This window comes from Acanthaster planci, linkage group LG05 (assembly GCF_054643075.1).
Source record: "Acanthaster planci isolate LZ-2023a linkage group LG05, COTS_SCS, whole genome shotgun sequence".
In the NCBI taxonomy this organism is placed as follows: Eukaryota; Metazoa; Echinodermata; class Asteroidea; order Valvatida; family Acanthasteridae; genus Acanthaster; species Acanthaster planci.
The window spans coordinates 2115427-2130193 of NC_141781.1; the positions used below are offsets into that span (position 1 = coordinate 2115427).

At 42.5% G+C, this 14767-nt stretch overlaps 2 protein-coding genes across 4 annotated transcripts in view; both read left to right on the forward strand.

Annotated features, from left to right (window-relative positions):
• The window catches only part of LOC110990235 (semaphorin-5B-like), a 28525-nt gene extending 25429 nt beyond the window's left edge, over positions 1–3096 (forward strand). For both annotated transcript variants that reach the window (XM_087137204.1, XM_087137205.1), the window contains exons 16-18: positions 124–438; positions 1400–1500; positions 1593–3096. In XM_087137204.1, the coding sequence (XP_086993330.1) occupies positions 124–438; positions 1400–1500; positions 1593–1640 (464 nt within the window). In that variant the 3' untranslated portion in view covers positions 1641–3096. The remainder of the gene's footprint in view (positions 1–123; positions 439–1399; positions 1501–1592) is intronic.
• Positions 3097–7610: 4514 nt separating this feature from the next.
• Positions 7611–14623, forward strand: prrc1 (proline rich coiled-coil 1). 2 transcript variants are annotated; one of them, XM_022255111.2, is made up of 7 exons: positions 7611–7769; positions 9475–9537; positions 10034–10245; positions 10906–11064; positions 11244–11298; positions 11597–11864; positions 12424–14623. In XM_022255111.2, the coding sequence occupies exons 2-7, from the start codon at positions 9480–9482 to the stop codon at positions 12740–12742; spliced, it is 1071 nt and encodes a 356-aa protein (XP_022110803.1). In that variant the 5' UTR covers positions 7611–7769; positions 9475–9479; the 3' UTR covers positions 12743–14623. The 2 variants fall into 2 exon arrangements, with proteins under 2 accessions (XP_022110803.1, XP_022110804.1); XM_022255112.2 differs by having other exon boundaries at positions 10909–11064.
• The last annotated feature ends 144 nt before the right edge of the window (positions 14624–14767 follow it).

The window sequence follows — 14767 nt, forward strand, 5'->3', positions numbered from 1 at the left end:
TGCGTACCATTTTGGTCAAAAAGAAATTAATGAAAAATAAGTTCAATAGATTCACTCACTTCCTCTGCATCCACTCTGCCCGATTTGTAGAAGACCTTCAATGTCCGTACTTATATTTTATAGGACTCAAAATACTCCAAAGTCCAAGGAATCTCACTCGGAGAGTTAACATCGCCAGCCAGCCGGTCAACCTGTTCCTACTGGCCGAAGCTGAAGCTGGGAGAAACCTGCAGGTCGACAACGGTATGATCCCTTGTCCACCATGCGACAGTCTACCGTTTACTGAGTACCGGACCACCAGCTCCGGCAAGGAGTATCTGATGTTACTCATCAATGCATCGTCCTCGGAGAATATGACGTGCCCGTGTTCGGTTGTCGTGGCAACGGACGGTGATTTCAATCAGACGGCCGAGTTTACCCTCACTGCGGATTATTCAGGTTCGTTCGTTTGTTATGCTTGTTTCAAGACATGTTTTAGGTGAAAAGGAAATCTAAATGACAGGAGGCAATATGCTGATTAGAAATGGCGCCCTGTAGTAGGCCAACAATAATTGAACAATCGCTTTTCTGTCGTTGAAGGGGTACTTGCAAATCTGTTCACATCAGTAGCTGAGAAGGGTCAAGACAATAATTTTTTTTCAAAGAGAAGCCTTTCTGTGCATCTATATTCTCATCTTCGGTGTATGGAAAGTGCCATCCTCTCTAGGTTTGGAGGGATGTTGAGAATTACACTTTTTTTCTAAACAGGTGAGGGCGCTGTGGCTTTTATGTCAATCAGAGAAGACACTGACTGTTTTGTTTACTTTGTTTATGTTCGAATTTTGAACCCACTGTAAAAACGTCTCTGAAAAAGGTTGCTCGGTTGCTGAAGTATTGCCATAATATGAGTCTGATTCACCCAACGTTGCGACAGGAAACTATAAAATCTTCCTGCATGTTTGTGCGTAAATCATTGGAGCAACATCTAGGCATAGTGCCTGTGATGACATCACAGTTTGCTCATGAATATGGAAATTTACATTGAAATAAAAGCATAAAGGCTCCGGAATACCCGTCAAAAATAGCAACACAAAATTGAAAAAACAGTGGATTAAAACAAAAAGCTTAAAAGGTTTATTTTCAAAGGCTCGGGTGAAAGAATTGCACGTTATGCCACAGTTTGGAACACTTCCTGTTGCCCCACGTTTGTGCTTTCCGTTTCCAACCTGTCTAATATAGTTGATTTGGAAAAAGTTTGATGATGTTTCGATTACGAGATTTGATACCCGTTGACAGGGTAAAACTAAATCGGGTGATCAAGATGACCTTCGTATTATTTCACCATGCCTTTCACTTTGGTCGTTAAGAGCACTACAGTAAGACCAGTTTATCTTCAGTTTTCTCAGGCGTCAATTTACAGATGCCGTAAATGCAACTGAGACCGATTTGAACGAGCTGGAAGGTTTTGACTGCGAGATCCAGGGCTTTAAAGACGAGCTGACCGATTGGAAGGAACATGTGGTAAGTACTGACTCGTACCGTTCACGGATATGATATAAGTCAAACTTTGTCAGTGACATAATAGTGTGTTTTTCGAATTTTTCTTTGATCAGGGTGACGCATGCAGCCTGAATAACGTGCAAGTTTGTCCGGCAAACTGATGCTTGTAATCCACACTACGTCAATACAGTTGGTCCCAATCAGCCATCTTGATTCAAAAGCGAGGCTACGTCCTTTTTATTCATTTTCTGTAGGCTATACAATGGAGAGGATTTAGCAGGGGTATTTTGTAGATTATCTTGCTTACGCTCTGATGGGTAATTCCAAATTACAGGCAAAGAGTTTTGTCACCTTTAGTTTCTAAATGGAAAAAAATCAACGTGAGGCTGCATCTCTAATTGTAGAAACACAGCCAAGTGACGTGGATTTTTGGGAGTACATTGTTAATTGAACGACCATCTTGGTAATAAAGCCCTCTCCTGGTGACCAATTGGTTTACTTAATATATACATGTATATACATATTAATTTGCAAAAATCCTTGGTGTCTAATGGTTGATTTAATTATCTTATCAAAACATAACGCTTTACTTTGATGCACTTGTAAAACTTGCTTACACGAGCTGCATGTAGCTCAATATAAACATTGCGAAATAACATTTTTTGTGATTGTCTTCCGCGGGAAAGAAAGTAGAAGATAAGTGATCCAAACAGAGTAAAGAGAATCGAAAAGGATACAGATTAAGAGGAGTCTAAGGAGATTTAAATGGGGTCAACTTTGCAAAATATTTTCAGTGAGCTATAATTTGAAATGTTATTACCAATGTTAGAAAGATACCGTCATTTGGTTAGACGTAATAGTCTAGCTCATGTGTTTAGCTTAAAGAGGTTTAAGTGTCAACTGCTTTATATCTGTCAGTTTTATGATTTTTTTTACACAGTACTTGGGTGGTCCAATTTGATGTCGTTCTATTTTAATAAAGTAGTCATGTCACAAGACCACAATGGAAGGAATTTCTCAGTAATTCCGAAAGTATTCGAAATCTGACAAAATATTCGTATCGTTGTTGGATCTTATCGGCGCTGTTAGGGTTCCTTGAATACAAACAAAAAGCTTATAAAAGCCATAACCGTTGGGAGTCCACTAAATGAAAACTTGCACTTGCAAAACTCAACAATAGTGGCAAGTAGCAATTTTCATGCTTTCGAGTGGGTTCGAGTCCCACCCGAATACGCTTGTGGGTATTTTCACAAGCCTTCGGGAGTTTGTTTCTGCATTCAATTGGGGACCCTGAACAATAGAGGACAATAAAGTCCCCGATTGACAGAGGGTGCCCGAATGACAACTGTGTACAAAACATATGGGTGGTACAAACAAAAGAGGAACAATAGGGGGTCCCCAGTTGCAGGCAAATACACACTTGCCAGGGCATGCACTGGGTATGCAGTGTTTGAATACACGTCAGGGCGAAATCACAAAATTAATTTACATCTCCCCGGCGTGAATCCATCTTTGAAATAATTAATAAGTAACTTATAAAAGTATTCTGTCTTTTTAATTAAAAGGTCTGAAGTTTGTGTGTTTCCAAAGAATAAACACTTAATACACATTTTACAATCAGGGGGAAAAAAGAAAATTTATTGTGTCAGTATCTGACCTTAAATCTCTAAGCTAGAAAAGCCTGCAATAGGAAATAGAAAAAACCTGCAGATCGTTTTCGATAGAAACAGGGCCGAATTCCTTCAGAGAGGCACTGTGAAAGTTCAGTCAGGATGACAATTTGATTTCAGAAGGCCTTATAATATGCAATATTAGGCTAAAAGTAATCATCGCTTAAACTAAGAAGTAGGGAAACGGTAGGAATTCCATCATGGCACATTGCCATGGCAACATCGCACAGGACCGCGCCAGAGTGATCCAGTCAGCTGAGTGTGCAATGCTCAAGTACCACGCCTCGGTAAACATCACTCCAGCTACAATCCTGGACAAATCTCGTTGGAACATGCCTCCCCCTCGCCCCCTGTCAATGTTGCTTCTCATTGGGTAAGTTGGGCCGAAACTTGGTCCAATAAATGACCGCAACATTGAATGGCGGAGAGGAGGATCTTTGTAACGCGCTTTCCACAAGGTGTTCCAACAATTTTGTCCAGGATTGTCTGAGTTTCTGAGTGGACAGTGGGTGTCATGAGTGTGGGTCTGTGTTACCTGGGAGGGGTGGGGTTTGCCGCGTTGCTGTTTCGGGCGTTGCTGTGTGATGCAGTAAGCATTACACGGTTATGAAAAGGAATAAATAATGACTATTATAGGTAAAGTTTGGTAATATTGTCAAGAGCATACCCCCCCGAAAAAAGGCATATGGAAATACATAGTTATTTAATATTTAGTGATATAGGAGCTATGGTTTACGATCACCCATCGGTACAGGATTATTTTCAGTGGAAGGGTCCATAGTCAATTTGCACGAATGTGATTGCTGCTCGCAAGTTTGAACAACAAGAGGCAAGTTGGCCGTTGAAAATGAGATGAGGTAGGCGCATCGTGAACGGTGCACCACAGAATTTCAGCACACATCTCTCTTAAATAAAGTTTTGTATTCGGTCTGAAGGGCTGTATGGCTACACCATGAAAACTTAAATGAAAAAGGATGTGAGTAACTCTCCTTTTTTCAGTTGAGGTGGTGTACCGTTGCAGTTGTTATCACGTGCGCGCGGGCAGCATTTTCAAAGAGCGGGATGTACGCGCTCCCTATCCCGTTCGTAAGTGACTTCGTCACAAAGGCGGACGCGCCACGACTTGCAGGCTCCCATTGGACGATCGCAGAAGGTGTGCGTTAACTTCGGGTTCCATGGCTCCATGCAAATGGCGATCAATGCATGTAACCCCTTGATCTCCATTATATCCGCTCCGAGCTTGAATAAAAGAGGGCGTCTTTTGAAATGAAATCGACAGTCCTTTAGTAATCACGCACCGCATAGGTTCGCAAGTTCATGCGCGTTGACGCGGAAGACGCTGAGTACGCGCAACGATTTTTAATTATACGTGCACGCCAAACGCGTGTTAGAACCCGGTTGGAAAACTTAGTGCCACCTGTCTTTTTTTCGCCAGTGAGGGTGCACTTCGGCTCAGGGTGGATAACGTTTCAATCACTCAGTATTTACACAGCAACATTCTGTGCAGTAAGTTGAATGACTTTGTTATCTCCTTAATTGATATGAACAGCAAAGATCAGTATCTCTGAGATGGCCGAGTGGTTAAGCTCGCGGTTATCAGATCGTTAGACGGTGGGTTCGAATCCCAGAAGTGACTTTCTTATTTTCCCGACGCTCGCTGTCAGAAACTATAAGAGACTCCAATTCACCCCCGTAAAATACCAGCAGTACCTTAGCCTAGCGGGTAAGCTCTGCGGCTGGCACTGTCCGCGAAGTCCAGGTGAGCGCCTTAGTACAGGTTCGAGACGTTATGGCCCACTCGGCGGCCAGGGCTTAGGGGCTTGTCTCGTTTCCTCCCTTGCATGGTCGCTCGAACCCTTTTGGGGGTTAAATGGATGGGCAGGGAGGAAGTGCGGTGGGCCGGGAACTCCGAGATCCCAGAAGAGTCCTATATGGAAGCCGGTAACTGCGATTCGTAGCGAATTTCAGGAGTCCGTGCGCCTGAATGCTTGGTCAACACCGCATAACTTTTGCATTTTTCCCTAAACCAATTTTTTTTCGTGTCCCTGGGTGCAGAAGTCACAAGGCAATTTTCTAGGTTTGAATACAGTGAGCTACAGGATTGATGCTGATTTATTTTCATTCATTTCCGAAATTTTTGACAGTGAAACCGATCCCAACCGTCTTGGGTCCATTTCTTCTCAGTGATCTCAATATAAAAGCTGTCAGGCGTATAATGTTTATTATCGGAGATTCAATAGTAAGAGATCCAGGGGTGGCACAGTCGGGCGGCACTCGCCTTTCTATTTTATTGATGGAAATACATTTTCATTTATTATAACAACAAATTTTCGTTGGCTTTCAACTGCCGGGGAATTTGATATTTTCAAAGAAAAATTCTCACGAAAGATACGTCCCATATCTTCCCTGGGTTACCCCAAAAGTTGCCACAAATGCGTTGCGTCTGACGCTCCTTGTCTTGAATGTGAATGTTTGATCCATCACTTACTCTAGTCAGACAGGTCTGCACGAAAAATGCAAGCAGGAAAATAATGAAATGAAAACGAAAGAAAGGAACAATCCCTAGTTGCTGGAATTTCAAGAACAGAAAACGACATCGAGATTGCAATGGATGTCAAATCAGTATTATAGCATTGGGTTTTACCCTATTCTCGCCTGAATAGGCGCATAGGCCATCCTGTCCCCCCCACACACGTTAGACTTAATTTTGATCTGGCTGATTGAAACTTAATGTTGTCATTTTAATTAATCCGTGCCTCATTGGCCATAAGTTTAATAGAGCTGAGCGCTGAAACTTGCCAGTCAGCGCTTCTCATGTGAATTTCAATTTTACTATTTTCCAAACGAAATAATTCCATAACAAGTGCCTATAAGCATTTTGACGTACACCCATTCAACAAAAATCAGCCATCATCATTTGAATTGTCAATGATATGTTGTTCCAATCAAGCTTCTTGTCAAAGTTCCAGGTTGATATGCTAACACTACACAACATCACATCGGTAGCACGAATTAGTCTCCGTAGTCTCCGTAGCTGTACGCATCTCTTTGGATTTGAGAGGCAATGAATTGCTTAATTGTATACGGGGTCACTAATGCTGACTGCACGCTTGAAAAACCGTTGCGGTTGGTGAATATCATGAACAAACTGCACCCAGGCAAATGGTCAACAAGAACTTGACTAAAAAAAAGCCAGTTTTCACAGCTATACACAGGCGGAATGAATTATAGCTTGATCATGGCATTGACAATTTTGTTCTCTTGTTTTTAGCAAAATAGGTTGGGGGGGGACGTATATACTTAGCCCTAACATAGTTAGAGAATAGACTTGAAACTTAGGATTTGTGTGTGAATCAGTGGCTTATCCAGCTTTTGGTGGGGCGGATTCAAAAGCGAACTCGGCTTATGATGTTGAGGCGAAGAGGAAACACATCAAAAGCCCGTATTTACTCACGATCGATCCTGACAAAGTTACTTTTATTTAATGGTGTTGTTTTATTATGGTTTGGCGCTAATATTTTATAGACAAATTTACCTATTACGTTCGTTCCTACTCAAATATGACGTATTCTATGTAAAAAATAACAACAACAAACAAAAACAAGAATCTGTTGGGGGGCAAGTTGTCCCCCTGCCCCGCGCTAGATACGCCACTGGTATAAACATGGGCTTACTAGTAGAATCGCATCGCCCGTTCTCGGTGCACTGATGTACAATCTTCGTCCATTTGACATTAAGCGCTAAATTTACCTTACAATATTCACAATACATACATAATTGTTTATCATGGGGTTGGAATTCGGTCAATAATGATCAAGGGGATGCCAGTTATCCACATGTATACACTTTCTAGAACTGTTTCAATCAAGTAATATTACGTGGAAAATAAAGTGAACTGAACTGAGTTCATCATTGCTTCATGGTTGAGCCACAGAGCTGGCGTATAAGGGTGCAGTGTCCCAATTCAAGGAAAATTCTCCGCCAGGCGGAGGCGCACAAAAAGTACCCCCCAGAGATTGTTTCGAAAAGAGGGGTCTGTTTGGGCCAAGAAATGGTGGAATTGTGTCAGTATGGCCCAGGATCATCTCTGTAGATTCAGGGGCACCCATCTGGGGGCAAAGCAGACAAAAATGGGATTGAAAATTAGTCAGAAGAGCCCCACGAAGGTGAAGGATGTCATTTGAAAAATGGCCGCTGGGAGGGCTTGGCAACATTCACTTTTTGGGGGGTGAGTTTGTTTTGGGCGGATAATTAAAAAAATCATTGGTTAACCTACTAAAAATTGAAAATCAAATGAAATCTGAAGGACCAAACAACACATTGATTTTTGTTTGAGAGGCCTCAGGGACTTCAGTTGCCTGCCATGGGGCTCCAAACTTGGTTGATTTTACACTATTTTCAATGGAGCTTGAATTAGTTCAGCGTGGGAAGTGAAAACGTGGCACGGAGACGTCATCAACAGTACACGACGACTGTTTCCTGAACTGGGATTGGCCTAGTTCCCTGCTCTTACCACCATGTCTAACATATGGAGCGCACTTTCACCACGGATCAACAGACTATTCGTCGGATAACAGATCCCTAAATCTGCAGCGCGACTGGGACCACAGATTTGTGCAGGTAAAATTAATTATTTTTGCTTTTTCTTTCAGCCTCATTTTGTGGATTTTCGACTGCAATCATTGTTAAGCTGTGCCATACTGCATTATTGTCAGTGCACTTTCCACGTTCTGATGCTGTACTTTGCATATTTTATATTATTACACTACCCACAGCGGACATCGGAGGTCCTAAATTGTACACAATGCTGTTTACCAGTTGCAGTATTACAGATTTTAGCGTTTGTCATTGCCAGAAATTAAAGTTTCAATCTCGACAAGGGCTTTTGAGGATTGTAAATTTGGGGACCGTGTTCTTATAATAGAAGGGATAGTTACATTTTAACGTTTGAGTTGACCTTGGTAGACTGTGAGCCTGTGACATCATGCTCAATAACTGTAGGGTCAACTTTGTCAAAACATTGTAGGGTTTTGAGGGAAATTTTGACGGGAAACTGAGTGTTTTAACACATGACAAATGGTGAAATAAAATTTGCATGGTTAGCTTATCACTCAGTAAAAAAAAGCCACATTTTCTCACAATTTTCAATTTGAAATTTCAAACAAATAGGGTCAGCACAATAAAGAGAGTGTTGCCTTTCTTCTTTGGGGGAGGGGGAACTTACCAGTTTTGCAAGATTAAAATGTCAAAAACAGTTTTGCCATGTTTGGAATATTTCGGCTGCTACATGTATCATGGATGTTTTCCTACCTCCGGGCATGTACTACGTCTATGTAGGCCTAGGCCTTCTCCCAGAACAGCACTTGTTAGCCACACTCCATGACCGTGTGACTCTCAGGTCCACATTTTTATTTGTTCGTAACACTATGGGATTTTGAATGTGCCTACTTATTTTGCCTAAAACTGCACTTTATCAATAAAATCTTCCCCCCAAATGCCTGAACACGCATGCTTAATGGTGTTTGGACCGTATAACCAGCTATTTTTTCAAAATTCAGATGTTCTACTTATGATCCTGCCTCTCTTCACAACGATCCACGTATCTGAGCTGCATACTGTGGCGTATGTCCGTTGAAACAAAGACTGGCTCCCGTTCCAGTCCTCCAACCAGTCCAAAGTCTGACAGTCCGACCGGTCTAATGACATGTGAAGTATCCTGTCATGGGCAACCTCAATTCCACGGGCTGTGTGCACGTTCCTTCACTGGGCATCATCGTAGCATGGCAAGATTGTTCCCATGGGACCGAGGTTGCTTTATTGGACTGGTCACTGTCCCTGTTATATACATGTACGTTTGGAGGACTGGGATGGGACGGGGAACCAGTTCCCTGTATCAACAGACATTCACCACAGTATGCAGCTCAGATATGTGGATTGTTGGTGAAGAGAGGCAGGATCATAAGTAAACTCTCACTGTGTCCATACATGTACACGTGGTAGGAGTTAAGGATCCAGACACAGTGTTCTTGCCACCAAACGCAGCAAATTCTTTAATGGCAAGTCCATTCATTCAGCTTAAGAAACTGAAGTCTGTGACTGCAAATTATTTACACGTTTGTCAGGTAATAGTTATTTTTAAAGTTAAGAATCATTCCATGATGGCTAGATACAACAATGCTTTCAGAACCATGAAAAAGAACACTTAGACTGAAACTATGAGTGCTGAATAGTACATGTACACAAAATAAAACATATCAGGGACCCTAAGTCCATTTGCTGTCTTTGGCGACAAAGCTAACATTGTCTGTGGTTGTTGTGTTACCAGTCACCATGATGGAAGAAGTAACGAGTGATGATCACGCAGCCACACCCCCACCGGCCTCACCAGGTACGTCTACGTTTGATTGCATTGGCTTTCCATACAATCAGCAGCACCACTGAGTTGTGTGTGTGGGCACAATATGGTTCTTTTATCACACAATCAAAAAGTACTTTTAAAAACTGTCATCATTGCCCCGTTTTTTGAAGAGTTGAAAGAAAATATTTTTCATTTGCTCCTAAAATAGTAAATGACATATTTTGAGAGATTACTGAACTTATCACGAGTCAACGCCAGGATAGAGTTGACGTCACCTGCTTTTTTTAACCAGTCTTTTTCAACATCTTTCACTTTGTGCTCTTAGGCAGTGCTCAATGTAGATTTTGTGTAGGATAAGTCACCTGTATACGTACTTCCAGAAAGTTCTAACCTACGTACGTACTTCCAGAAAGTTCTAACCTACATGTACGTACGTACTTCCAGAAAGTTCTAACCTACAGATTACAATTCTCTGAAGCATACTTGTATAATTTTATTTCCATGTTTTTTGTACTTCTCTCTGCAGTTTCAAGTGTGGCCCCCCCTGTCAATCCATTGACCCCGTCAACCTACGTTCCCCCTCCCCAGCCCTCTCAGATGTACGTTCCCCCACCTCTTGCCTCCCAAGCTGGGACTCAGCCGCAGGGTTTCACTCCATCCCAGGATGCATCGCAACCTCAGTCCCAGGTGTACACTCCATCCCAGCATCCCCTGTCGCCAGGCACACAGTCAGGCCAGGTAACAGTCAAAATGTAGGCATGTTTAGACTACTGTGAAATTGCCCATCAAAGAAAAAGGAAGTTATCCACTCAGTTCAGACTTCACAAGAAGTTTCTGTCACAATCCTAGGATTTCCCAAGCTTGCGAGTGTTTCAATCCCTGGAACTTTGAAAAAGATATGTAGGAGATGTTGTGGCAGAAAAGACCCACAGAAAGTACATGCATACCATGGCAGTAGCCACTAGACCTTTCTGTTATTGCCGATGCATTTCATGGCTGGCCAAAGTTTGCGGAAAGTTCATTCTTGGTTTGTAACTGGTTTTGCCTCAAAATGCACATTCACCCAATAGATGAAGTTTGTTTCATTTGGGATCTAGTTGTAGAGTGTTTATCCTTTGGTGGTGTTTGGAAGCCTAGGGCGTTTTTTCAACACTTTGGTTGATTTAAATGATCATTCGCGTTGGCCAGCCATAGTTTGCCAAATACCGTTAGCATAGGCAAAGCCTAAAACTACATGTATGACATAGAGAAAAAGTCTGATGGCTTAGGAAGGGAAACAGGCCTATGAATGGCAATATAGGAAATCAATACAAAATAGTGGATCAATCAAATCATTTTTTTGGGCTGAGCCTAAATAAATGTACATGTGTTTTTCTTTGCCTTTTCCCTCTTCTTTAGCAGGGGGCAAGTACTGCCGTCTCGGTACCCTTTGAAGACAACACGTCTCCTTCACCCAACCACCAGGGGGCGTATCAAAGCCAAGCAGGTGGTGGAGGGGGTGGGGGCTTATTTGGCTGGGGGAGTAGCTTCATGAAGAAAATGGTAGAGAAGACCAAGGTAAGATGGGCAGTTGTGTTAGTGGTTCTGTTGCAGGTGGCTCCCAGGACACCTTGACATTTGGGTGAGTCAGTCTCACTTCAATCATGCAGGTGTTCCCATGGAGTATCCTGGACTTACACCTCACTGACTCTGGTTCAAACCCTGATTTGAAGGGTTCTCTTTTTTTTCCTTTCCAGAGTTCCGTAGACTCGATGATCACAACCTTAGACCCAGGAATGGCCCCCATCATAAGTAAGTTGACGTCTCACAACCATGTTTGAGAATAGTCCTCCCTGCTTCCAAGCTGTTTTGCTTCTTTAACTCACTTTCAACCTGTAGTAAGCATGTTGAACTGAGAGAGACTATGTTGCAGACCTGCATGCTGAAACAAATTGAGAAAAGTTTTGTATGGGTTGGAGGGTTCTTTTTTAGACTTCCACTTTCATGTACTGAATTTCGGCCTGCTGTGACCAAAGGCTTCTGGTTTTTGCTCCAGTAGCCACATGTTTGCAGGAATTAATTTTATCGTGCAACGATTTGCAACCCACAGAATCAGGGGGTGATGTGTATGTTGTTGTGGCATCCGACAAGGAGGTCAAAGTGGCTGCCGTGCGAGATGCCTTCCAGAAGGTGTTCGGTCGGGCCACGGTTGTGGGCAAGCCCGGCCAGTCCAACATCGCCCCTCAACCCGAGGGGTACGCGGCGGGGAGCAAAGGGGCCCAGGAGAGGATCGATAACCTCAGGCGGAACGGCTTTGTGGACGAGAGGCAAACTGTGGTGTCCGTCGAGAACTTCATCGTCGAGCTTCTGCCTGAGAAGTGAGTTAGGAATCAGAAATGCAGGACATTGTCCTAATTGTTGTAAAGCTTGATTGTTAATTGTTCTGGATGGAAGGGAAACTTTGATGTAAATATGTTAAAAATGGGAGAAAGAAGTCTTGTGGTGGTAAATGAACGTGTAGTTGGGGAAATGTTAGTTGCCTTAGACCAAAGTGGTTTGAAAATTCTATTGATTTCATTTTTGTAAATTTGTCATGCTCTGAAGTACTGGAAATCGTATTTCCTTTCCTGGCCACCAATTTCAATATGATGTGTACATACATACACCCTAGGGGGTAAAGGTCAAAGGACTTGTTCCTTCCCATTTTTTAGATCTTTATCTTTGGTTCATGGAGGGAAGACTTTGATGACTTTGTTGTTTTCATCAGGATTTGCTATAGGGAATTTTATTTGTGGCTCAGTATCTCATATCTGCTGGGTAGCATTTGGATACTGTCAAAAGACCCTTATTTATCGACTTGGGATGCTGTGTAGTGCTTTGTATGGTCATTGTCAGGGAGAGTGTTATTAAACTAACCTGTTTTTCTCTGGCTTGTAGGTGGTATGACATTGGTTGCGTGTTGCTTCAGGACCCTGTTTATAACATCTCCTTAGAAGCCTTCACCCAGGCCACGCCTGTCCCCTTTGACCTTGTGACCTCGGCGCAATCCCAGACACCCCCAGACTACACCCTGCGGTGGTCAGGGCTGGCTGTAACCATTGGTGAGGTGATCGAACGTGACATGCCGGGGGTGAGCCGTGCTGACTGGCACGTGGCATTCACGGGGGTGTCACGCCGGGATATGATCTACAGCACGGCATTAGCACTGGCTGGCATGTACCAGCTCAGGTTACCACTGAAGGCAGACACAATATAGCAGCACCAAAAGGGAAAGACAGAATTAAGATCAAATTCTCCCAACCCAAACTCTGTAGTAGAAACAGAAGGAGTTCATCAGGGAGATGATAACTTCAGCTGAGTTGCTTGTTGAGAGAATTTAGTGTTTCTTAACTGATCCATATGTACACTTCAATGAAGTCAAGATTGGTAAGAGTTAAAGGTTCTTACTAGCATTCATTTTCAACTTTTTTACAAACTTGATGTTACGTCCATTTACTCCCTTGGTTTGTTACCCATGATGACGACTCAAGCCCAAATTATACAAACACTCTCTGAACCCATTAAAATAACCAGGTGGCTATAGTTCGCAACAGGAGAGAGTTTATTATAGGAAATCAGGGTGCTGATCGAAGTAAAAGTTGGAGCACGAAAAGGACTTAAAATTTCGGTTTGAAGTGGTCAAACAGAATCTTGATTACACCCCTACTTGGTGACGATGGTTCACATAGCACAGTCTGCAAAGTGTAGAATGAGACAAATATAGGACTGTAAACACCAATGTTTACATGGGACTGGCACTGAAAGAGGTTGGAAGCGAACAAGTATTCAGTTTGTAATTCTTTGTGTTTAATTTGGAGTTGCTGAGCAACAGACAAAAGCCACATGTGATAGTGCAACTAGGGTCTAATTTGGGGGTGGGGCACCAGAGGCCTCATTTCCGGTGGGGGTGGGCTAAAGGTTTATGTATATTTGTCTTCGGACTTGGTTGTAATTTCAAGCCATACAGTAGGGGGGAGTGCTCTACACCTCCCTAAATAATGATGGTTTGGAACAGGTGTAAAAAATGTATATTTTTCATATTTAAGAATATTTCTGTCAAGCTTTTGCTAGTTACTTAGTGCTGAAATGTCACGAGGAAAGTTATTATTACTTTTGAGTTATTTAATGTGAAAACTGAGCTTCATGTATGGAGTTGAGGATTTATTTCTCTGAAAGAGTATTTTTTATAGGAATAGGTTGTTGTGTCATTTTTCAATGGCAACGAAGTTTTGGATATTTTATGCAGAAAACATCTGCAGGCGGGAAGTGGGAAATTATAAATAACCGCAGGAAAATGTAAAATTGAACAACATGTCCCGGGTGACAGTTGATGAACTGTTTCCTGGAGACGACTTTGGTGATTTGCTGATTTCCGTGATGCCGTTTGTCACTTAAAGCCTGGTTTCCATACCGACGTGAGAAACGCAGAGATCAACGCAATCAAGACACAAGCTGCAACGCAGATAAATGGAAACATGTCAGACAGAAGTGTCGCCACAAACGCAAACCAGCCCCAGACGGATCGGCAAAGTTGAGCCTAGTGCAACTTTGTCGACTGTGTTGAGTCTCTGAGTAGACCCATACAAACACACCAGCTGGCATGACGGGCGTACAGCGATGTTTCTCTCGTTTAGTACCACTCATTTGATCCATTTTATCCTTATTACTAGCATATCCAACCCCAACAAAATAACTGATCATTAATAAACTACACCAGTATCAGTTTGGCTTCAAGAGGCAGCATAGCCACCTGAAAGGCATTTTTGGCGAAAATTTTCCGAGTTTCGGGCGCCATTTTGTTTAACTGTTTTGGTGAAATGACGTCGCGCAGCGTCTCTTCTGCGACTGTCGGCGCCTTGACGTCTTGCAGACCGTCTGCGTTACAAACGACCAACGGAAACCAGGCTTTATTTCGTCAAACAACAACACTGCTCATATCGCAGAATACTTTCATACATTATAATTCATCTGAGATATGAAAGGAGTCTCGCAGTGGGCTTTGCTGCTGTTTCATGGGGCACACATGCAGTTTTGGTTTTTCTTTTCTTAGGTTTTAGTATTAGTGTTACTGTATAATAAATTAATTTTTTTCAAACAAGTAGAGTCTCCTTAAATGTTCTCCAGAGGTTTACCCAATAGTTTGCTTTTTTCCCTTGGTTTTATCATTTTGGAAATGTGGAACTTAAGCTTCTGTGTGTAGTCTGCAGACCGAAGAATGAGATTATTAGCTATATTGACCGTC